Genomic DNA, 26,251 nt, shown 5'->3' with positions numbered 1-26,251 from the left:
GAGGCCAGCTCAGTTCAAATCCTCTTCTGCTGTAGCTTTTCCATCAGTGTTACATTTGGTTGTAGCCTGAACGCGTGGCCCGTCCTTCAAACGAACTATTGCAAAAGAACAGAAGAGCATCTCTGCCATTTCTAAAAGTGAACATCATACTCATCATTTACATTATGTACATATTTATACAGTCTCTCCACATCCAGTCACATGTCTTGTGACTCTGTTTCCAATGTGTCCCCAAGATGTTTGATGGACAGTTGGTCAATGTGTCATTCAAAAGGTCTACTGCAAAAGAACAGCTACGTACATCTCTACAATTTCTAGGAGTGAATGTGACATTCATCATTTACCTTATGTACATATTTTCAGTTTACAGTCTTTACATTTGGTCACACCTGTGACTTCATACTCAATGAAATTTGTGGATGTGTCACAATGACCGGCGAATGTAAATGTGCCTCTGCAAAGATGGCTGTGTTGATGGATGAGAGAAGATGGGAGGGAGGAAATGGATTAAACATGTTTTGTGTGAGTTCAGCTGCCCCTGCCCCACAAATCACGCTTGTCTTTTTACCTGACCTGCTGTGCAAACAGACAAAGTCACACAAATCCAAATAAGTCAAAAGAGTAAGAGTTGCTTTGTGATTAAATCCTTTAATATTCTCAAGTGTTTTGAACATAAAAATAGCCTTAGAAAACAAAACAAAAGCTGACTCAAGAGGTGCCACTAACTCAATTATCTTAGATTTAAGAAAAAACATTAAGTGGTGTCAATTTGTTAAGTTATTTGATTCCATTGGAGAAGTCAGAAAAAAACAACAGCCACAAGTTACAGTAATACTTATTTACTGAATAAAAAACATCCCGTGTAAAAAGTTACTTTTTTTCCCCCAAATACTTGTCTGAACTTCTCAGCATACTTTCTGCTTTGGATTATGATTTTTACTGAATGACAGGATGAGTTGGACTGGGTTCGAATCTGATCAGATCTCTCAAGGAAAAAAGATACTAAAGCTTTAAAGAAATATTTGAGGTGAAGCAACTCAAAAGTATCTTGTAAAAAATGAGAATTACAAACAGAGCTCTTTGTGCATCAGAGCAACCTTCATCCATTCTCCTTTCCTTTCAAATGTTAAACTTTTACAACAAGCTGCTTGGCAACTAATCCCAGCACTTGTTTTAATACACCGGAGGACATGTTTGAATCAACCTTTACTACCACAGCGGCTCAGTTAGCTTCTACATTTTCACACAAAAATTAAGCAGCACTGTCTATTAAGGCTTGCATGAAATCTGTCTGGGTGGAGAAAGCTCTACAGAGAGGAGGTACACAACATGTTTCTGCTGAGTGATAAATTAAAACCAACAAATGATTAAAACTATGTGGCACGGGGGGAGGAGGGGAGAGAGCAGGACACCAAATATCCCCTCCTTGTCTTGCTACCATTGTTTGTATTTTGGACCAGAGAATGTGGCTTGAAGCATCAGAAGAGATCCACTCATGCTTTAGCAGCCACATTTGTTTCAGTTAAAACAACCAACTCTGGGACGACTGATTCTAAAAATGGTGAAATATGTGGAGCCATGCACTGACGACGGCGAGGACTTCCAGAAGAACAAAGCTGCCTGTGTGTAAGCAGCTTCCTTTAACTAACAACTATGTTCAGGTACAAAGACGTCATAAACAAACCAACAACGTTCAAGCTTTACACTTTGAAGATTAAAGTTTCAATTACTCATTTGGTAATCAAACCAATGAAAGCACACTGCTCCTCCATGCACTTTACTGGAAAGAAGAGAATGAATATTAAAACCGGAGGTAAAAGGGGGGTGCTGTTTTAAAGGGGTGGCGAATAAGCAATCCCTTGCCTGAGCAAGCTTGATTTAAGGCAAAGGTTAAAACATTACTACCACAGTCTATATCTGAAGACAAAAATAATTCGCTAACAGCTGTGAGGCTACATGGAGACAGTCGGTGACCTTTTCCTGGAATCTGGATCTGCAGATATTTAACAGCAGAAGCAGAGCAGAGCAGTGTGGACAGCTTTTAAACTGTCGACACTGGCATGGGAAGAGGGTGGGGGTGTGGTTGTAGGTTGAACTGCTTCAGTGTTTGGACTATGATTGCTGGTTGAATAACCATCACATTTAGCAGGTAAGGAAGCGATTACCCTTTAAAAACAAACAATAATATGTATGCAAATGTCTATTTGTGTAAAGCAAGTGAAAATAGGAATAAAAACTGGAAAAAAACAAAAAAATCTGAAAATGTGTCAGGATGAGTCTGTGGGTGTTGGTGCTGCGGGCTACAAATGAGACCTGTAACAGATGGTAGGTGTCCTTGATGAGGACGGTTTTCACATTCAGAGCCCTTGCTGTGGTTTAGCAGACACCAGCCTTTTTGGAGCCACGATGTTAAGAGGTCAGTTCACCAAGATCACAAGTTAAAAAAAAAAAATCCCATCTAACCCATGCAGTATTGAGGTCTGGAGATGATGTGGGGTTTTTATTTTGAGATCTCTGCCTTGAGACTGCTGCTGCAGCTAATCCAATACAATAGAGGTGAATTGCAAGTCATTGGGGGTGCTACAAGTATTTAAAATTGTATTTTAAAAAACACTCAAGAGCTATGCCTTTGTCCAGAGCGACAAAAAAATTGTTTCTGCAAAGACACACTTCTGTCAAGTTTTTCAAATGCACCATGAACGTTTCATTCACCTGTGTTGTATTGAAGCTGCAGTAGAAATGTCAGTGGCAGCTATCACAGACCCGAGGAACATAAAAACGATCCGGCTGGCTACACACCTGCAAGTTAAAATGGCAAACGTTTTGTGATTTGGGTGAACTGACCCTTTAAGATTAAGGAAACCAGGCTGGGCCTCAAGGCACCGGTTCCCATTACAAGTCCCACTTTGTGAAAACAAGGGAGGGAGATGTTCTGCATGTTACAGATTGCTGTTGCAGAAACGCACTGCCCCCGGATGGCTAAGATTAAAACAGATCTGGTACGGATCGGCTTGTGTTCTGATTGGCTGATGACTCTGGCAGGAAGTGGAGGTAGGTAGCGCAGAGCAGGAAATGGGCTGACTGGCTGTCTTTGTGACCCCAGGCAGGTTAAGAGCTTAACCTTGGGTGTTACCAGGATTTACATGGGACTTGGATGTGGACAGTGGGTCACTAGCTGGATTAAGAAAGATGCAGGGGAATACAGTACTGCATCTCCCCCTCCTTATGTTCTGTGTTACACCAGAGAGCTTGAACCCCAGACCTTCCACGCTCTCTCTCTCTCTCTCTCTCTCTCTCTCTCCCTCACACTAGTGCCATTTAGTAATTCTAACTCTGGTCTCTATTATGTTTTCACAGCTGGGTCTCCTCCCCCGACCTGCCGACTGACTCAACAGTAGGAGGAGAATAAAGTTGGGTAGAGGTGAGACACCGCAGGGCGACTGTACAGACACAGCCGTACACGGAGGGGGGTGACACACTTTAGTTTTGTTTCTTGGCCTCCTGGTTGCCGTAGCTGGAGCCTGTTTTCTTCACCTCAGTGACCCCAATGAGGCGGCGGATAGCTATGGAGGCTGGGGAGAGAACGAAAGGAGAAGAGACAGAGCGGAGTGAATGAGGACAGCGATTCAAATATTTAAACAGCACTGGGTGTTCAGCAATTTCAAGAGCTTTGAATTTATTTATTTGTTTTTGTTTTGTCTTTATTGTATTTTTACAGGTGAAGTCAAATAATATCCCCTTTTCACAGGGATCTACTACAGGGTGGTTATGAAGTCAATTCCTTAAGTCTCCTTTGCATTTTTACTTAAAACCAAACAACAGCATGCTGCTCCAGGGTGTGGTTTTAGACAGCATGCTAGCATCACAGAAGTAAAAGTGGCCTGACTCTTAACACAACAGCCTTGGCCTATAGTGTGGTGTACAACAAACGCATCAGCAGCCCTTTCTCAACAATAAGGCTTTTTTTTCCCCATATCAAGTTTTAAAGTTTGAATAAGCTCAGCAGACAGCATGACGGTGGCATTCATGTAACCTTCCACCCATAAACCCATCCTGCCAGTTGTCCCTTTTTAATGACACTTTCAGTTCTGTTACTACCTCCCTTGCCAGCTCAAAGGGAACTCTCTCCCCCATTCTGCAATTGCACCTTTTATACAGAAAGGTAAGACAGCACAATGGTGCCATTTTCCCACTTTGAGCAGGCAGTGTAAAAGGGGCTAACCACTGCCCCCCCGGTCAAACCACAGGAGGAAGATGCTGTGTCATTTTTCATTCTAAGGGCTGCTGGTGCAGAGTTTACCTACCTATGATGAGGAAGAGGATAAAGCCAATGATTAGGAGCGGGGAGCCACTGACGGCCACTCCACAAGCAAAGTTGATGAGGGGCGAAAGCAGCAGGGTGGCCCAAAACAGGAAGTTCAGAAGCGTCCATGGCCTGCGATGTGGAGTTATTGTGGGTCCGGGGAACTTGCCTTCCTTTTTATAGATTTCCTGTAGGGCATCCTGAGTGGGACAGGAGGAAGAATTGGTTTGCACTGAATTAACTGAACATGTTTGCCACTGCCTCATTTGACCTAACACAATAGTAACCTCCCATTTTTACTTCAGAAAATATCCCTCAACCCCTCAACCCCAGGGCTTAAGGGCCAGAGCAACAACTAGCAATGACTTGCTGGTCCAAGCATCTGAAAACTTTGTGCATTCTACATTTTGGCTGCAGATTGTTCCTTTAATATCAGCTTTCCTCAGTTTACCTTCTCCTGGTACAGTTTGTGCAGCCAGATGGCACACTCCTTCTCATCGTCTGGTATCTCCTCCACAGGAAAGCGCCTGGTTGGCAAAGAGAGAGAAAAAAATCTTAAACTGGGAACGGACCTGAAGATTCTTAAAACAACAAAGACTAGACACCAAAAAATTCAGCCAACATTCACAGATTGTTTTGCCTTGACAGTCTGAAATGAGCACATAATGAACAACTGAGGAAATACTTAAAGGACAACACACTGCATGACAGGCTGCTGCATTGCTAAGCAACCGCCAAAATCCTGAACAAAATCCAGGAACATGCTGCAAAAACCCAAAATGTATGTCCATCAAAAACAATTTGACTTGCTGATCTGCGCTGTATTTTGCGCAGAAACAAAAAACATAAAAACAGCAAACTTTGAATGAGGCAGGTAATTGAAATTATGCACAGAGAGCTGAAGGTGTGTGACCTCTAATAGAATGATGTGAACGTCAGGTGCATTGAAACCTAATGAATGGGATAAGCACACCACACAATTATACTGCTTCCTCGCCAAGTTCTTATTTTTCTCCCTTTTATGACTTGCTACTAACACACATTAAATCTGTGGTTTTGTGAAAATTAGTCTGGATGAGAATGGCAGGTGGGGACTGGATTACACTGCATGACTGTCTCTTTATCAGTGAAGCCAACTGACCCAGAGTGAGACAAATTTAATCTGACATCAGTCCTGAGCAAGAACAAAAAGGGAGAACTAGAAATACTGAAATCATGACAAACTGACTCAATACAACCAGAAAGTTTTAAACAAATAGCCAATATACATCTGACATATGAGGATATTCAGTGAACATTGCACAAGAGCGTATCATAATGTAATGGAAAATAGAGTTGAAGCAATCAATCGATTAGTTGATAACTATAAAATTATCTGTCAACTAATGAGATAATTAATTAAGTGGTCTGTATAATTTCTTATTAAAAGCTTCTTAAATATGTATGTCTTCTATTTTCTTTACACTTTAATGTCAGCAAACTGAATATCTTTGAGTAACAGACAAAGCAGGACATTTGAGGATGTCATTGAGTTTTGGGAAATACTGACCAACATTTTTTGCCATTTTCTAACAGTATACAGACCAAACAACTAATCGAGAAAATAACAGACAGTTAATTAACAGTGAAAGTTCTTAAATATTTGTTACTGAAGGACATTGAGACGTGACATATATTTCATGATCAATCCAGTCCTCTTAAGAGTGCAACAGAAAACATTTCATAATATAATAAACCACTTGTGGCCCATTATGACAGTCTGTCACCACCAGGTGGCTCCCTCACCTAAAACTTTCTTCAACTCTGCACCAAAGATCATCTGTTACTGTTCTGTGTGATTTCTCAATGTTACAATTATCTGACTCCACTCTACTCAATCATGTTTCCACAAAATTATCCTCTGGTATTATCCTTTTTATTTGATTTACTTAAAAAAATGAAGAAACGCTATATTTCTTTAATTCTGTTCTGCCATCCAGACAAAAGACATGCTTTCTGAGCCATTTCAGTGTGAGCTATCCCAATCTGTCCCTGTCTCATGGCCAGCTCTTTACTCAGTAGGAGTGTCCTGGCCATTAGAGTTATTGTTCTGAAACCATAAACGTGCTGGGAAACAAGCCAACATTTGGAGCGTTCTCACTGTCTCTTTCATTGTTATGGGACAAAAAAATGCAGTTGGGAGGAGGCCAAAAGGTTTAGAATACATTCATCATTTTCCTCTTGAAGAATCTCAGTACAGCTGGCACTGTAATGCATCATTATTACAATAACTGATGATTCAAAAGCAAATGGAGGGTATCAGTGGCACTCACCTTACACTCATGTCGGCTTTGTATTTCTTGCCATTGACAATGCCCAGGAGAGTGGGAGTTTGGTTGTCTTTGAAGTTGAGAGTCACATCGTACACAGCAGTTACTGTAAGAGAGAAAAGACACAAATTAAGATTAAAAAGCCCTTTTTGCAAAACACTTAGCCCGAGGCTAAGAGAGCTGTTGGCCTGGAGCTAAAGAGGGTTCACACACTGACACATTCAAAAGTGGGGGTGCTGATACTGCTCCAGAGCGTCATTAGCCTTGAGTTTTTTTGGGTTATCCCCCAAAAAATGACCAAACACTTTGCTAAAAGTTGCTAACAGAGTTATGTCACGTTTTTGTTGTCCAATCATGCAAATCTTTTGTAACATCATCAATATACCTGTGCTTTATATTTATGTTGTGACCACAGGTCAGCTACTTTAAAACAACATTACTGGAGAACACTGAAAAAATCGTATTGGTCGCAAGCAGAGGGAAGTTCGCCACTACTGGATAAGGCGAAAACAACAGATATCTTCTTTTCAATCTCCCCTTCTCCGCTCTCACTTAACGTTTTTGCGTACTGATTAAGAGTAGTCAATCGTCATTCTAGAATTTAAACATGACTCGTTTGCGCAAACGACATTTAACTCAGGAACTTCGGGAAAGTGCAGAGTGAACTGTTAATTGTTAAAATACCTTCACTCTGACTTATTAATATGAGTGAAGATTATGACAAAAGAAAAGATGTAGGCTACTAAAACAATCATGTAGCATGCTTATTTATATTGGTAATGTTTAGTTCATTTATTTTACATAGATATTTTAGTAGAAAATAATGGCAGTTTTTCAATACTCACAGAGAAAAAAGTATTTGGAGCCCTACAATGCATGTTTGAAAAGGGAGTATTTTTTTGCCCAGAGCTACAGACAGCCCTGGGCTAAGAATGTGAAGTGTGAAAAGTGCGAACAGACGTTACCTGTGCCCTTAAGACACTGCAGTGTGGTGGTGAATCCTTTGGTCCGGGGTAGAAGGTGGTATTTGAGTTTGGGCAGGCCTTTACTCTCTGCAACCTGCATACTGATTTGGTGCTTCGTTTCTGTGAAGCGGGTGCCCTCGCAATACAGCAGAAACTGAGGAGAGAGATGAGCTGTGTTAACACACACCTATAAAAAAGATTCACACAGACTTGCGGTAACCTCTTTTTTCTTGTCCTTTCCATTAGCCTGCTTCTGCTTGGCTAAATTACAGATCGAGTTCGCCTCAGCGTAACCCTAAAGTAAAGGCTCTACCTTTTCTCAACAGGCATGTAAATGACAACTCTACCAAAGAGCGTTTAGTTTGTTTATCTGAGAACATAGAAACTGTGTCATCAGCAGTGACCTAATGCTTGACTTAAGGGGTAATTAGATCAACTGCTGATCTGCCTAATCTCAGCTGGTGAACTGGTTGAGTCAAGGTAAAAAGCTGCTCTACACCTTCAGTAAAAAGCTGCACAACAAACAGCAGCACCTGCCACAACCAGGTAAGATGCCATGGATGAAAGCCACCTGCTTGTTTGAACACAAAAAAGCTGTTTTGCCTCCCAAAGCAGGGTGAAGCCTCCTCTGGCTGTTTATGCACTGTGGAATGCCGAGTTCATGAGGTTTCAAAGAAAAAGAAAACACAGACCCTCCTGCTGAGTGTTTTAAAAACAGCTGGTGCACTCAGAGAACTGGTGTGTATATCTTTACAGAGTTCAATCAGTTCAACGTATGTTAGTCAAACGGCAGCATCTTTTTCCCTATGAAACCTAAAGAACAGATATGAGAGGATTCAAAGAGTGATTCAAGTTCATCAAAACTTGCATCTCACTTTTTAAGGTTTTAGCCACTGCTTTTATTGGCAGTGAAAACATTGGACTCACCAAGTTGACAGCTGAGATTTGGGAACACAAGCTGTCACATGATTACACAGGTTTTTAACAAACTGCCAGGTTAGTCAAACTTGTTTGGAAGGAAAAAAAACAAAGACAAACAGTATTCTCATAACCCAAACTGCTCAGTGTGAGTTTATGGTTTTTGCACAGTTTTCCTGTGCAATACGGGTTTATTACCTCCAGAAAAATGGTCTGATATGCCCGGTTACTTGTGTCTTCAACTGCAGAACCTCTATTTAGTGATCTCTCACTGCTCTGATATTTCAACGATTGACTTAGTATAGAGTAAAGAACAGTAAAAATGAGGCATAAACTACAAAAATGATACCCAAATTGTAATTAAAAAAAAAAAAGTAAACTGCTTTGTCCACATCAATGATTTCTAATTCCAAATGTAAACAATCATACATACAGTTCACTGAAATCATGCACTCATGTAACTACTTGTCTGTTACTAAGATGTCTATGTCTATTCTGAGAGGTTATTTCACAGCTGTTATTGTCCTGCTGGGCCAGAGTTGTAGCATGACAATGATTCTAGACAAACTGCTAAACCTTACACACAGTTTACTGCTACACCTACACACTCACAGAAGACAAACGAACACAGTATGTCTGACGAGTACCTACCCACATATATTCAGGATAGTCTTTGAGCCTGCTCAGTCCTTTAAAGACAGTCTTTCGGTCCTCCTCCCACTTTCTTTTGCAGAAGACTATTTCTAGAAAGTACCAGGTCCAGCCAATCAGAGGAACCTTCAGTAGCTCGTGTTTGGCTAGCACTTTTGAACTCTGCAGAGGGAGGACAGGTATAGGTTTATAACAATGAAGCTTGGGATTCCTTGCAATCAGATTTTTTTTCCATTTTCAATTTATTTTTTGCAGCATTACTGACCCCGAGGACACCAAATCTTTCACACATGGTCCAGCCACACAGGAAGTCAATCTCAAAGTTGTGGTTGAGGATGGTGATGACATGCTCTTTACCAAACTTGTCCACCGTAGCTTGGTCGGTGTATAGGGTGCATTCTGTGCCCGACCACCACTCCAGCAGCATCACCAGCTCTGCACAGACATCACAACACATCATATGGGGTGGGAATATACTGACTAGTCATCATTTATAGTATTGCGAACTATGCGAGTGCCTATTCAAGGCATTTTTCTTTAAATAAATGTCAGGTTTGTTCCTCAGATTTGCTGAGTACTTTAACAGTGATTAATGACACAAATTAGTTGTCCATTGTTTAACTGACACAGCAGCTGAATGGAGCTATTTTAGTGTTAATGCAATGTCTGTTTGAGCCTCAGCTGCTCTCATTAAGCCACATAGGACTGTCACTGCCACCTGACCGGCACCAAACAGTGGACAGAAAAAGTTAGCTGGTGCCTTGAGATACTGTGATACTGATACTGCATAATGAACATGCATAGACACCTGGTACATTTCATCATTTACATTTTCTGAACTAGGAAATTTGAAATATGCATTAAATAAAAATATAACAACAGCACAGGAGAATGCTCTACTCACGACTCCAGAGGGAATAGGAGAGCCGGCAGTTGATTCTGCGATAGAGTTGCTTGTTGATCGGCCAGAGGATGCAGGTGCAGAGCTGAATGAAATTTATGATGAGGCCGCTCACCACAAACACAAAGCCCATCAGCAACTGCAGGATGAACAGGCTCTTCAGGTAGGCCAGCAGAGCCATGGCTGAGGAGCCTGGAGAGCTGAGTGGGCTCCTCTCTATACACTACGACCAACCTGAGAGAGTGAGAGAGGGCACAGCGATGAAAACAACTTTAGTGAAAGATGTGGGCAAAAAGACAGCACAAGGGAGGGGAGGGTGGCAAACAATTAGAGACTGAAAGGAAGTGGCCTGTTTAAATCTGTTGTTCTGCAGGCAAACATGCTTTCAGAAATTCAAAAAACAGCAGTGTTTCTTACCACGGTGGGATCCTTTTACAAGCCGCGTTTACACGGTCCTTCAGCCAATATTACAGACCTGATGGAGACAGAAGAGCAGGGGCTGAGCTATCAGTGGCAGAGGCAACATAAAAGGCTACAGCACAGTGTCAATGCAGTAGAATTTAATAAAGGCCATGTTTGATCTAACAGGTTGAATCGTGTTAGCTAAAGGCAAGAGAACATCAAAAATAGCCTTTATTGTTCTTAGTGTAGGTGGCATGCTTACATGAAGCAAAAGACAGATGCAGGGTCAAACTGTAAAAAGTAATATGCCATGACAGCTATGAAAAATAATTATATTCTTGTTAAACAAAGCATGGTTATTTTTTGTGGCTACTCACATTGTGACCTGAATCAGACTTTTCACAATGGCTATGAGAGAGAAGAATTACGCATTTTACACGGAACCCCAACACTACTTGAATATAAGCAGTTTCATTTCAGTAGACCACCTCTCGTAAAACGCAGGGCACAATAATACAGGATGACCACCGCTCCAAAGTTAATAAGTCCAAGCTGATAGGATTTTCTTTTGTACACTTGTGATTCATCACTGCACAAAAATTGATCACAAAAAAAACTGAATTCAACTGAATTGTAGGGCAGTGTAATGTAATAAAAGGCATTTTCTTCCTCCTTGAGTCTCTGAAACCTTCTCTGTTTCCCAACTTCCTGCATTTACTATGTGAACTCTCCTGGTCTTGGTATGACATTGGTGTTGGGAGCTTGTAGAAAGTCATAATGTAAAAAAATATGCATAGTTAAATACAAACAAATGTAACAAGATAAGATGTCTGCACACTTGATTCTATGCAGTGTTTCACTTTAAAGACTGCATTGATCTAAATGTGTGGAAATCTTTTCAATCAGCTAAAACGAAGTTAAGCTTCGGGGTTTATACTCCATAGTTCTAATAAAAATAAGGCACAGGCCTCGGAAAACTAAATTTCAGTTTTCAATAGTAGGCTTTAGGCTGGGAGGCTTTACATTTAAGCCGAAGCACAGCAGTACTGGGTGAGATATTAAATTCAGCTGATGCCACTTGCAGTGCAACGACTAATTGTTGTGATATCCCTCAAGTTTCCATTGTATTATTAGTAGAGTGCAACTCAGGGTGCATATTTCTGTCCAAATCCGAGACCAATCCAAGAAAGTAGTACTCCAGCCCGACCCAAACTCGACAGGCATTCTGTTTTTTATGTTCGAACCCTACCCGAGCCTGGTGCAGTTACTGTGACAAAAACCCTCCACTCCAGTGGCGCTGCTGAAACACATAGGCAACCCTGTTTACACTAACACGTCCTTCTTTGCATCAGTTTGACAGCTCACTAAAAGGCGTAGCATAGCGAGAAAGCAGAAATTTACAGGGCAGCGAAGGATGACGCAACATGTCAAGTGGGATGAACCTAGACTTCATTTGTAAGTGTTTGTCAGAACCCGGCCGGCTGGGCTCGGGATGGTGTGCAAGCTGTACTAACAGAGGTTATGTAAACACATAGAATTGGAACCACAGTGAATTAGCGCATTTTTAAGTGATCTGTATCAGTTATAAAAAACCTGCTCCTGAATTTGATGGTTCCAGCTTAAAAAATGTGAAAACGTTTTACATTTCTCTGTTTTATATTATTCTAAATTGAGTATCTGTTAGAGTGTTGATCACACAAACTTGTAAATTAATCACACAGATGATCATTAGTTGGAGCCTTGGCACATCATATTCCGCCGCTGATGCTCTCCACCATGACAGACCTGCTGCCAGTGTAGCGTTTAAGGTTCTGTGCGTGCTTGTTTGTCTTTGGGTGCTCCAATTTCCTCCAACAAGTCAACAACACGTTAAACCCAAGCGAACTGGAAACATTTCATTGCCCTTAGGTGATGATGTGACTGTGTTCGTCTGACTATTAGCAACTGATTGGAGAACTATTCAGGATGTTTCTGTGCAAAGCATGCTGGAAAGGCTCCACCCCTCCATGATGCTGAATGATAATGGACTGGTAAAAAGATGGCTCTATATTATGCAGGCACCTCACACATGTTTATACAGCTTGGATGCTGCCAAGGTAAGGTCAATTGGTGCCCATTAGATGTCCCATTAGACATCTCACATTACACCATGTACTGGCAAAAGACTTGTTCTATCAGCCCCCATGACACTGTTCACAAAAATATTGAGCGTTTTTTGTTAGAAGTGACAGTTACTACCACTGAGTACCAATCATGATGACTACAAGATGTCTGGCCTTGGATGGTCCTTTCCCACATCTGCACCAAAGCCCATTAAAGTGTAGGTCAAGCCAGTTTAAAGCTGTTCTAAGAAGCATGTCTAATCTGAGTTGTCCTATTGCCAGTCTGTACGGCGATCTGTGGACACCCAATCCACTCCAAGACTGCCAACTGGGCCTTCACCCGCTTTGTTTTACATTATTTTTTTTTGGTGACAGCACAAACTGTCAACATGAGAGTATATGGCTAAAAATAATATAGCTGCTGAGTTTCTACTAAAACATTTTAATGAAATAGATCTAAACATCATGAAACCAAATCTTTGTTTACATGAAACTAGCGTCTTCTTGTAACACATAAGATATAAACTAAATGAATAATATAAGGCTCCAATCTGAAAGTGAGCGCTTGATTTAATTCACCACAACAAGCACTTTAAAAGTAAAGCATCAATACTGCGCTCAATAAAGTTAAACTCAAGCACAGCGTAAAATTTAGTTTTATTATACTGTTAACTGTGCAGTGTTAGCAACATGAACATATGTACAGTCACCTGCATTGCTGATACAACTGTGTCAGCAAACCAGCAAAAAAAAAGAGGCCGTCTGGCTTTACAGAACAACAGCCTGTGTGTTAGACAACAAGGGAGAAACAGAAACACTGTGTGCCTGCGTGTCACACTGACATAACGGTCTCTGACCACAGACACTGTTCTGTTCACATAGCATCTGTAATGACTACTTTATTTGTTTCTTCAATCAAAGTCTCGCAATTTGTTTTTTTCACAAGTGCAACTAGATAAACAGAAATGGGTAAAGTGAGTAGAACCCTAATGACCAGAAATCCAAGACGTTTACAGCCACCTTTCACCTCAAGTCTGTATCATATTTGATTCGAACTATCTCGGGGAAGAGCAAACCAAGCAACCTTAAACTGCACCGCATAGTTAACACAAGGCCAGTTCATTGTGGGCAACTAATGAAGGCAACTAGTCTTATCTAGTGCAATCAATCTCTCTCAAACACTGTAACACAACACAGAATAGCACAGTGCCCTGGGTGTGACGGAGAGGAAATCTTACATGCACATCCACAGAGCTTCACCTCAGTCTGTGGGGCAAAAGATAAAATGTTTCTAAACCTCTGTGGTTAGGACGCACTGCTGTGTTGATATACTGTCACGTGTGCATGTATGTCATCAATCACCCGATTGATTACACTATCAGTCCAAACATCCACGGTTGTATCTGTATTACGTTTAAGATATGACCTTTGTTCCGACTGGGAGAGAGTGACTTGGAGGGGTTAAGTTACACCATTGCACATTTCACTCGTGGCGTCTGTGACATATTTTGCAAAGGTGGTGAGCTGCAAAACTGTAGAATCAAAGAGGACAGTGTGTAGTAAAGACAAAGTACAAGTTGTACATGTTTTTTTTATGTTTCAGTTACCTTCAACATTATGAATAGAAGTAGCTAAATGTGCTCTGGACAATAAAAATGAAAGTCTAGAATAAGTAGCTGGGCACATGTTTCTCAATAAGTTCCTCAAAAGTTGCCCAACCGACTTATCTATTTGTTTATAATAACACTGTTCATAAATAAATATAGTGCAGTATAATCAACTCTACGAGCTTAAGATAACAGATCTTTGCCCCAGGATGTCATCTCTAATCTAATGTTTCATAATTTTGTGAAAATTACTAGTAAATGTTATTAGATAAAATTGTTGTCATAAAGATCACATGAAATGTGCATGCTTGTGGTGGGGTTATCAAGCAATGATAAATCAATCAAGATAAACACAACTATTACGTGTGTGATTTTCTACTGTAGACTACTATTTAGCTCTCGCTTTCAATTTATTAATTTTGGTTGACAGCAAAAACAAGCTGTGACATAGTTTGATCAAGTTACTCATGATATTTACCACAATTCGTCTGTAGTATGTTTAAGGAAAGATAAAGTATTCCTTGTTGTCCCTTTGTGGAACTTTTCATTTAGGCAAGCACAGCTGCAATCAACTTAAAACAATAGGTAGCCAATAAGAAAGAGTACAATATCAAATATTGTGCATGCCTGGTGCGATAAAAGATACATACACGGGCTTTACAAAAATGAGGACAGAAACCATAAATCCATAACACATAATGCGTAAAACTAAGTTTCACAGTGCCTCTTTGCTTATGAACTACCTAAGTCAGGATTAACCTGTTTTATCGTTGAGTGGTGTATGTAGACGTTGGGAGGAAGGAAAGCTTAAGGCAGTTTTACGTTTGCTGGAAATGTCTACCTGAAGGTATACTTAGTATTCACAACACAGATTACAGGTCCTTAACAATACAGTGTGCATGCAAGGTTGGATATAAACTTTTTTGGCAGGTGGACTCCAAAATCTACCAGCCACTCAGTTGCTTACCATTGATTTTTGGCTGGTGAGTGAAGCAAGTCTAGCAGCAACATACATAATTTACAAGCATTTGACTGGTGGCTGGTGCTAATTTTCAACCCTGTGTGTGTGTGTCTGACAACAGTTCTGTCATAGACAGTGTGAAGGGACGGATGTTCAGTCTTTGGAGAAAGTGAAGCCCCTCAGCTAGCCCTGCATACAGATACTCAAAGTGGGCACCCCATTTTAATTTATTGCCTATTACGCCCAAATTGTTTATAGGAGCACACACACCTGCTCAATTTCACGTTCACTAATGATTACAGGGTCAGGGACTCCTACCTCCGTGGGCTCGATTTATCATTTTAAATGGTTCCTACAGCTTAAGGCAAGTAGGATTTGAGACTTTTCAATGCCACTTGCAATAAAAAATTAGACCAATTTCACAGCAATGAATACGGAATTACAAAAAAAAAGAAAAAAAAAGGACATGGACCAACCTCAATTACATAAGATTAAGGAGAATTTTGCCCAAACATTTATTGTAACATAAAACGTGACTTTTTGGTGATTCTATTGCAAGACGCATTATTTAAATTATTATTTTTAAGTTACCCATTATTTGAAGCTTTTACAATGCAATGTGAGGAAAAAAACGATTAATAAAAACTGCACCTCTGATGTAAAATTTTGGAAGTTAATCAAAAAATATTCAACAGATTTGGAAGAATAATTGCCTCAAGTCAAGTAAAGTAGTGCTTAGGTTGGTATTTTAGGGCCTTAAAATATTAATTTATTTTTTCCCCTTACAATCAGCTGCTGGTTCAAATGTTTTATCAATACCGTATGAAAATCAGCTTGTAGAGACTTGAAACTTGCTGGGAAAAGCAGAAACATTTAACTTTCTGTGTTGTTTGGCTTCAAGCAGCCAATGGAGAAGTAGTCTGACCACCTTTTGCTGCAGACACAAGCATTAACTGTGTGAGAGTTTAGACAGATTTCTAAACATATCATGAACCTCGTTCTCATTTTCCTCCATATTCTCTTTCTGTCTCTGTACAATCGCGGAGTCATATAACTCTGAACAACAACAAATTTTCACGCCAGTTGAAATGGAGGCCTTGAGTCACAGTGTCTAGAGCAAAGTGCATCTTATCACTGACTTTGTGTGCATTCTTGCTGCCTCCAAAAATAACTTCACTTCGCAAAACGCAACCATCTACCAGCACTCAACATATTTGCTTTGAGAACAGGGTTAAATGGCCAATCAGGATCTCAAAGGAATGTTCGTCCAACCAAGTTAATACATTTTTTTCTTTCTTTTCATGAGTACTGTCTTAAAACCATCCTCTATCGTGCAGTTTTATTCTAATGAAGAAAAATATCTGCTGGTAAATAATGTGATTTATACATTGAAGGGCTGCTCCCTAAAAATCAACAGTTTGCGTTATCAGAGGAGACTGCAAGTTGACTCTAACGGTCGAGTAGAGAAGGTTAATAGAGACAGGAAGAAGTGCACAGGCAGCAAAACTTGTGATTTCAACTTGAGCTGTCCCTATGCTCTCAGCACTGATTCTGACTGTTAGAAAAGTTGCGTAAATATTTTTGAACCACATGTTGGTGCAACCTTCTTTACTGCTTTCCACTGTAACTCAATTTTGGACTGACAGCAGCCCAACAATAGAGACACTCCGGGTTGCATGAGGATTTTCTAAGTATTTGCAGGATGCACGCTTTTACTTTCTTTGACTTCACATGAGAAAAAGCATGAATCCTTTAACCACAGTGACATGACAAATTATTAATATATTGAAGACATGTTGCTGCAGACTGAGTCAACTCCTTACATCCAGATTCCAGGACTAATACATTCACTTAAGAGAGTCTATTGTTTGCATTTTGCATCAAAATGTATAGAAATCTAAGAACCTGGTGAACCTGAAAGGTTTCTGCAAACTTTGACTGATTAGGTGAATCAATGACACATTTCAAATTGTCAGTTTAATTTTAGTTAAACTTTGTTTAAAATATTGAGTGTGTCATTTGCCCCGTATCTTGAATCAACATTAATGCATAGGAGGTGAAGTGTATATAGTGTACACCACAATGTAAAAATTTGACTTCACGTAACACAACAGCTTTATCCTACAAGCAGCTTAACTATGCTATGGTTTAGAGCCAGACAATACTACATTTCTGAAATGATACGAGGTGTATCAGCCTACATAAAATAAACACATGTAATAAGTACCCCTTAAACAAATCGAACAGTTAAACCAAGTACTTTGTAGAACAGATGACAGCATTTCTGAATTATTTCAAAATCTTTTACATTTCTACACATTTATTTCTTTTTACTTTTTGCCTGACATATGCCGCAATACTGACTTAACCGCAATAAGGAAATACTGGCCAATAACGGCAGCCTGCTCTACTAAGATTAGGGAATGGGTCCTTAAAAATGTTACAAAAATGTTTCCTCTTTTTAACCATTTCTTTACACAATATATTGACTACAACTATGTATATAAAAACTTCCAGGCAATCATGCCAATGTAAATGTTGCTCTATATCCGAGGTCAACAGGTAAACAATCCTATGTGTCTCAGCCAAAGTGTAATTGATTAGATCAGTGCTCCATTTCAGTTATTCAGGTTAGCCATTCAGAATAAGCAGTAGAGAGTAAAAACCCATTTTGATAAAAATGTTCACACTTGATTCTCCCTCTTGGCCCAATAAGAATATCACTGCCATGGATCTTAAAACAACAAAATAATCTCATAACATGTTTTTGCAAATCAAACAAATCAAGTTGTCCTTACTGTGGTGGTTTAACCAAACTTTAGGTGTTCTGTTGTGAAGACTATATTTATCTTGTGTTGTGGTTTCAATGACTTCATATAACAAAGATGGAATAAAAGATGTTCAGAGGAACAAACACTGGGTTTAACAATGAGAACAACCGGTAGATGTCCACCTTCCTGTGGGTGCAGGCCCACCTGCAACCACACAAAGATTAGAGACGCTGACTGGGTTAAAGCTGCTTAAGGGCGGACAGCTGCTTCTGCTCTACATCACTTGAATACAGCTACGCCAACAAATAACCACTGCCTGCTAGGAGGCTCTGATTCAAGAAAGGAGAGTTGAAATGTACATTAAAAGACACCAGCTAAACACTGGCAAACTGTAGCCACATCCTGGAAGGCACAGCACCTTTGTTGTCTTTTTAATGCTTAAAAACCTGGCCACTGTGAATAGTTGAACCCTTTAGTACTATGCTTGCTTCCACCTCTTCAATAATTCTGATAAAAATGGTCAGGCCCATCGTATCACAGGTATACCACCCTTGCTCTTAACTTACCAGTAGACATAGTAGGCCATTGCCATAAGCACCAACGCCCCACAAATCCCAGTGAAGATCATCACAGCACTCTGGTTCAGCATTTTGGCTCCTGGTATCTCACCAAATCAAAGCCAGAGTAAAAAAAAACAACATATAGAAAAGTCCTGCAGAGTGCAGTGGATGGTCACAGGCTGTCCTGCCTCATCGCCATGGTAATCCCACAGAAGGAAAGAGGGAGATTATGTTGATGACAGCGAGAACACAGCGAGATCCTGTTGGAGGAGCTGACTAATCAGCACAAGAGTTTACTGAGGAGCAAAGAAGTTCATATCACCAGAAAATGTTTCAATAAGAATAAATCCTCATTGAGAGCAAGTGCAAAAAAAGCACCAAAACCTTCCAAAAGCCACAGTGGATTCTCACTGGAGTCTACTAATGAATGCTAGGAAGACCGCTCACTTCTGGAAGGAGGGAGGCAAACATGTACTGTAAGAAGTGTTTTACATGCATTCCCAGCCTCTAATCCAATGGATCAGATTAGGACTGATTAGCAGGCTATGGGCACCCTGGATATGTCACATTTCATTAACATTAGCAATGAAGAACGCTGGGATCTCCACAACCAGGGTGGAGTTTGCAGAAGGGCGTCTGTTGTGTTAAAGGAACCAATCATAATGTAGAATATCTTGCATTACCTTGCCACTGGCCACCTGTTAATAACGCCTACGCTGCATTAGGCAGATGTGACAACCTCAAGAAGAGGAGTAATCATTTCCTTAAACAACCTCTTCATGTGAGTTGCTGAGCTGTGCTTCTTTTCTCTTGGGTGTAATATAAAACCCCAGTAATGAGTCATTAAACCCGGAAATCTGCTAGCATTTTAGCAGCTCAAATTCCCTCGTCTCAGAGTCAATGGGTTTTTGGTTAGAAGCCTTACAAATGGTCTGTGGTTACATGTTGTTCTATGACATAAAATACATCAGTAAAAACCCCATTCGCGAACTCTGAAAGTTGCTAACAAGTAGCTAAATAAGACTACTGGATGTCATCACGCCGAACCATACCGAACACGGATTTACAACCTTACAGCGGTGGCAATGCGACTGTAGTGTAGTTTGTTTTAGCAATAGGCTTTTCACTTCTGGCAATTACACATAGGCTTCAAAAATACTGAAAGTGGTGATCATTTGTGAAGATTATCTTGCTGAAGAAAACATGCAAGTAAAATAAACACGTGTTTACCACAGAGCTTATTTTCTGCAGTGATCCAAAATCCAGTGGAAAAATCCCATAGGCTTTTAGGCAAGGGAACTAAAGTGACGTTAGCTTCCAGGCTGGCCTACAGAAAAATGTCATCCCTGCGGCACTCTGATAGGGATAAATTAAGCCAAAGCCTGGAAATCTATGATGTTTATCCTACATCCTTGCTCTCTGTCTTCTTGACAGTACCTTAGGTACCAGAAATTATTAATACCAAATATGTATAACTCAGCCACACAGAGATGGCGAACTGGGCCAGTGGGCAAGCCAACAAAAAAGCCTTTGAGTTCCCACACAGAGCTAATGTCAAATATGGTTCAGACAAGCTGGCAGAGAGATACAGAAATATACTCCTGCGTTTACTGAAGCAAATGGGTCAAAGGTTAGTGTACAGTCCTAAGGCCTCACCACTGGCCGTTTAAGCCAAATATAAATAGAGATAAAAATACATTGTGATAGCTTGACAATAAAGGTCATTCATGTTTCAAAGCATGAAGTACACTCAATCCTGCAGCGAGCACCACAGTGCTGCTCAACTCTAACAATAGCATCTCTAGTTATGCAGTTGTGTGTTAGGCCAAGTGTGATACTTTAAAGGCAGACTTTATAATATCACCAAATATGGCATTTTCATCCAAAGAATAAATATAATATCATATCCTGATGAAACTAGTGTGTAATGACTAAGTGGGCAAAGGCAAATAAAACAGCTAGAACGGTCTGCTCAATTTAGATATTATTGCGATAAGATATTACGATATGCACAATCTATGACAATATCTAGTCTCATATCACAATATCTCTGTAATGTCTATAGTATAGCATTACAATAGTAAGTTTTGACTATATAAACATTCAAGATATTAGCCTTTGGGTGATATATGTCACAGTGAGTGCAGTGTAAACTGCATCCATGAGCATGTTCAGTGACATTTTTCTAACAGAAAACTGCTACCCAGATACAAAATAAAAAATGCAGCTGTAGCACGGTTTCAAATTAATTCTAAAATGATGGGATTTGATACTGAGGATATCTTGAAAACAACTCAGACATCGCATGCAAAGTCTCAATACATTGGCATCTCAGAAAGGACAGGCAATATTCAACAAATAAGCTTAAGAGCTGGCTAACTTAGAAAGGCCTTGCATCACTTAACACTGTTACAACCCTTTCAAAGCTCACTCCAGGCTCTGGATGTGGCCATAATAAGAAGTGATGACTGGTAAGACTCATGGATATTTAAGGTACTTCTTGCTGTAGTCAGCTAAATAATGGGACTAATGTTAAAGGGAGGAGGGGGAGTTAATGGGTAAAATTGACTGCTTGAGTATAAACACAATAAGTTGAGTATGATGGTTCACAGTTACATTGCTTTTAACCAGACAGCTACAAAAAAAGATCGCATGGCTAATAAACTTACACGTTCCTAGAGTGGGATTACCGTCCAAGGTGGTGCTGCTCAGATAAAAGCTTATCTACATAGTTATGTCTGGGAGTCCTAAAGGGCAATACTTGATTAGCTGATAATGAGTTCAATAGATTACTATGTGTAAAGGCCATGTCAATGGACTCTGAACCAACAGTTGTTCATAAAACAAGAATGTTTTTCTAACATGTATGATTCAGATATACAGCCTGACACGTTTTGAGGTAGATGTTTCAATTTGGCCACCACCGCAGCACATACATGTCTAATTATAAAATACATAATTTCTGTTTGCACTTTGATTTACAAGGCAAACACTGTTATAAGACACCGTAATAAGAGAAGTGCTTAAGAAAAAAACACAATGACTTTTAAAATGCTATGGTCTGTAAAGGGATTATTAAAGGAAAATAACTGACTTTGCTTTTTCTTAAACAGAACTCTGGGTAATCACCAAAAGGAAATTAAATAGCTGATGACCAGAGTTGGCCAGAGAGATTTCTCACCAGGCTGAAAGCTCGCATACACGGCTAGATATTAGCAGTTTTCCAATTTATTTTACATCATAGCCACAATTAGTGTTTGCTACACATTTTATCTGATTAATGAGAAATGGCTATTAGGAGACCCTGTGGTCAGCAGGATCACATTGTGATTACTGCCAATACTGAAAAGATTAGACAGTCAAGGGGTAATTCTCTGAACAGAAAATTTACAGATTGCAATTTAGATAAGTGGCTATTTGTCATGGTCATTCATCAGATTACTGAAAATGACAGACACACCTTTCATATTAACTTATAATCTATAACAATAATCATGAATCATTGACATGGCAAAGCACAGCAGTCAACCCATCTCACTGACAAGGTCTGCTGCATACAAGTATACAGGTTTGGAAATATTGAGTCATAAACATATTCATATTAAAAATTCATTACTCTCTATTTGCCAAGACAAAAGATGTATAAATGGACTACACATTAAAGGCAAGCTCAGTAATTGTGGGTCCATTTGTTTTAAGTTGTACAATTGCCATTTTGTTCTGACTTTTTTTTTGGTATTTTAATGAATTAAACATAGTATCTGTATATATATATATATACAGATACTATGTTTAATTCATTAAAATACCAAAAAAAAAGTCAGAACAAAATGGCAATTGTACAACTTAAAACAAATGGACCCACAATTACTGAGCTTGTGTCTTAATTGCAACCTGGTGTAAATACACCAGAAGGTTATCACTGTAAATCTTACACTGTCTGCCCAGGAGGAGAGTTCAAGACATGCTGAATGAAAAGGGAGTGCACACTGAATACTTGCAACTTAAACCTGTTAAAGTTGTTGTACTCTGAAATATTTGCATTTTTAATACTGTATACATATTTCCTGTGTGTTCTGGTTGTGTTTTAGTGAGGGACTACTGAGAAATTCAAATGTATGATCCTTGGTAAAAAATAAAGTTTAAGGTGGCCTAACACTTATGCACAGCAAAGTACATATTCCCATTAAATATTCATCATAGTCTATTTGTCAAGCCACCCGCTGTATAAACGGACGACACATACAAGGCTCTAACTACGTGGACAGTGTTGTGAGCTGCCTCTTGCACAAAGCATCAACACTCAGAGCATTATTATGATCACACTAGTAAACATCAAAACATGCTTTAAAACACAGCTAGCAACAACTGTCAGAAATGATCAGGATAACATCACTTGCCTGTCACGCACGTACTTCTCGCCTCGTTGGTTAAAATTAAAAGCAGCCTAAAGTTGGCACTGACCAAAAGAGCCGCAGACCTGAATGAACTCCAGTAACCTCACGTCTGGTGTGTGTGGTACGACATCGTTACGCAGGTCAACTCGGAGCCAGCTGCTTCACATGACGTACGGCGGGGCACAGGCGGCTGCAGTATAAGGTTTTTTTTTTTTGTTTTTTTTTACATTGAACCCAGTGACATTTTGCCACCTACTCTGGTATGCACTGCCTTGCTGCTACAGTATATCACACTATCCGACTGCAGCTCCATGCCCCCCACCCCCCCGAATAAAAGTGCGGCATAGCTAGCTTAATGCTAAAAAACGAACTAGCCAGCATGCCCCTTTTGGCCACTGACGACGACGAAGTCAGCCTCCGCTTCGTGGCTTCCGCTTCAGCAGTTTGGGGGAGTGTTAAAGGAAAATTAACTCATCTCGCATTACATTTTTACTACTACAATAAAGGTTTCACAGATCTAAAACTGTGTTTAAAATAATATTTAACTTATCTGGGATAGTCTAGTCCAGATTGTACTGTCCAAGTATGGTGTTTTTTGATTCTGGACATGGCCCACAATGGTCAACATTTGAGAAGAAAAAGCAGTGAAATCTTCCTTTTTTATTTTTTCCACGACTAGAATAAACTAATCACTAATCCAAACTGTGTTTTTATCAACCTTTAGCCTTACTGGGATAGTCTTGTCTAGATATTACCTGTCTATGTATAGAGGTTTAAAAAAAAATCTGAATATGGTCTTATGTACTCTACATTAAAGTGAAGTCCCCCCCTTTTTTCTTTTTTGCATTTTAACAAATAGAAAAAAATGTTTCACAAATCTGAATCTGTGTTTTAAATAATATCTGACCTACATAGAATAATCTAGTCTGTATTTCAAAAATAAATATAAATACACAAAGAAAGAAAGAAAAAAAGATCTGACCTGTCTATGTAGTGTTTTTTGTTGTAGATCTGGTTCAATGTGGACTAGACTTAGACTAACCACAGTGTAATCTACCTTTTTATAATTTCACAAAATCTGAACATGAGTTTTAAATAATCTTTACCCTCTCTGGGATAATCTGGTCCGGATTTGACCCATCTAAGTACAACGGTTTTCAAGAAAGACCTAATCCAGAGCAGTCTCTTTTTTAAATCTACCATTTTTGCATTTTCACAAATGAAATAAATGTGTTGGTATATTTGTGTCTGATCTGAACCTGGTCTGGTGTGGACAGTGAAAAAAGCAGTGGGATCTTCCCTTTTCATGCATTTCCTCAAACAGAATAATAGGTTTTTACAAACGGTAGCGAGCCAAGCAGTGTTGGGACTTTTCCCTTAAGTTTTGAATCGGAAACCAACTTCAGCGTCGTCGTCCACTGGGTTTATCATCTAACACACATGTCTCTACTGCGGCCGGGGGACGCAAGTTAAGCTAGGTGCGCGGTGGACTCTAAGTTGCAAATACAGATCATTTCACATCTTTACATGACAAAATAAAATAATCACATATGATCTGCAATTATTATCAAATGCCGAAAACACATTAGCGTTAGCTGACAGGAACCCGGACCTGATGAACTCATCCGAGCAGCACAAGGACAGAGTGAGCTGCTAACGCTCCTGGCTAGCATGCTAAGTTAACAAAACCAGTGTAACTATGGTAATAATTATATTTAGGGAAGGAGATTGAAGCTGCAATTTGGATAGTTGAACTCCCAATGAGTGCCAAATTCTCCACGTCTATTGTCGTCTAATAGTCCGCTGACCTGTGCCGTTTATCGCTACGCTATGCTAGAAGTGTTAGCAAGCTAACGTTAGCAGCCAGTGTAACGGTACTCCGGGCTTACCTGAATATTATTCACTTAGGAGTCGGAGGATTTTGTTAGACTTTTTAGCCAATTCCTTGTCTTCCGGGGCGTTAAATAAGTCGGTTAAGGAGCCCCTCTCACCTCGTCCGTTTCCCCAATAAAAATGACTTGAGGTAATGCGATTTGCAAGACCGCTATTGTTTGTCTGTTAAAGCCCCACATTTCCTCAAAGCCCATCTGAAGGTGGTATGCCCTACATCCGGTCCGGCCCCTCAGCCATTCTTAGGAATAATTAAAAAAATATATTTTTACAAAAACATCCGGCTTCTGCAGCGTGCCGATCCATATTCTGCAAGTTCAAATAACGTGCTAGTAAAGTGGTAGATTTACTGAAAATAAGCTTTGTATGTTCTTGTACAGTGCTGATCCTCTCTCAGCAGCTAGACTACACTGGCTCACAGAGTAAGCTTGTGCTTTTAACCCGTTGAAACCTGGAAAAATTTGTTTTTTTTCCCTTCTTTTTTTCAAAAACATGGGAAGAGGGCGACGAGCAACTTCAAAAGAAATGACCCCAAAAATGAACAAGGAATGAGTTAAAAAGTGAGAAATTTCTAAAAGTAATTATTTTAAAAAACTGAAAAAAAGAGGAAGAAACCTCACCTCACCTCAATCAAATACATTATTTTTTGTAAAATAATCTTAAAGCTATAATTAAGACAATCAAATATAGTATAGTTCGCTGGATTTTTCACTCATTTTTAAAAAAATATTATCTTTTTTTTTTTTTGTTAATATCTAATAATCCCTTAAAGCCAATATTCAGATACTTTTGTAGTCACTTTTTTTTCTTTGAGTTTTTTTTCAGTGTGTAGGACATTTTTTTTCCACCTTGCTCATTTTTCCCTGTATTTTTGAAAGAATTTGAACCAATTTTCTCAGGTTTCAAAGGTTTAAATGCTAGTAAAAAAGGCATCTGAATGCAGCACAATAAAACTGATGTCCATCCAGGTGTTAACAGGTTGAACTAGATTTTGTGAGAATCCCCATTGTCTCAGAAAGAGAAGTTGAATCTCCTCTTCCCCAAACATGTATTGTCCACAAGTAACGTGTATTACCTGAAACATGATACCCTAAATTGCACAGTCACAACCTGTGGCAGAGTTTATTCTGTTGTGCTGCAATGCTGCAAATGAAATTGTTCTAATAACATTTAGCCTTTTTAGCCATTTAGCCATTTTTTCATTAACACTCAAATGAATGGAATTGTATCAAATCTAATCTGGCATTGGTAAGGGACTGTGAGCTACTTAACTTAACAGAGTAGGAGTGTAGTTGGGGTGTGACTACTAATATGACCCTCCCTGGAGCGTCCAATAATTTTCATCCAGCCCCCCTGAGTGCCTGGAAGAACATGCAGGACCATTCCTCCACCCTAGATAACTATATTTAATAGTTTCTGGCTATGATAAATGATGTGATTTGGGAGAAAACATGTCTTTAAAACCCACTTGCAAGTTTTGGTATTCTCCATTTAAAATATATAAAAATAACTAC

The 26,251-nt window shown here is 39.6% G+C and overlaps 1 protein-coding gene across 1 annotated transcript; it reads right to left on the bottom strand.

Moving 5' to 3' along the window:
- Positions 1-632: 632 nt before the first annotated feature.
- Positions 633-25,083, bottom strand: agpat3 (1-acylglycerol-3-phosphate O-acyltransferase 3). The gene is made up of 10 exons (XM_042494390.1): positions 24,737-25,083; positions 10,465-10,522; positions 10,051-10,281; positions 9,412-9,581; positions 9,147-9,308; positions 7,578-7,731; positions 6,616-6,718; positions 4,755-4,830; positions 4,305-4,503; positions 633-3,572 (listed from the first exon to the last, which is right to left on the bottom strand). Exons 3-10 carry the CDS (start codon positions 10,226-10,228, stop codon positions 3,481-3,483), a joined length of 1,134 nt encoding a protein of 377 aa, XP_042350324.1. The 5' UTR covers positions 10,229-10,281; positions 10,465-10,522; positions 24,737-25,083; the 3' UTR covers positions 633-3,480.
- Between the last annotated feature and the right edge of the window lie 1,168 nt (positions 25,084-26,251).

This window comes from Plectropomus leopardus, chromosome 10, assembly GCF_008729295.1.
Source record: "Plectropomus leopardus isolate mb chromosome 10, YSFRI_Pleo_2.0, whole genome shotgun sequence".
Classification (NCBI taxonomy): domain Eukaryota; kingdom Metazoa; phylum Chordata; class Actinopteri; order Perciformes; family Serranidae; genus Plectropomus; species Plectropomus leopardus.
This window is presented reverse-complemented; position numbering and strand designations above follow the sequence as displayed.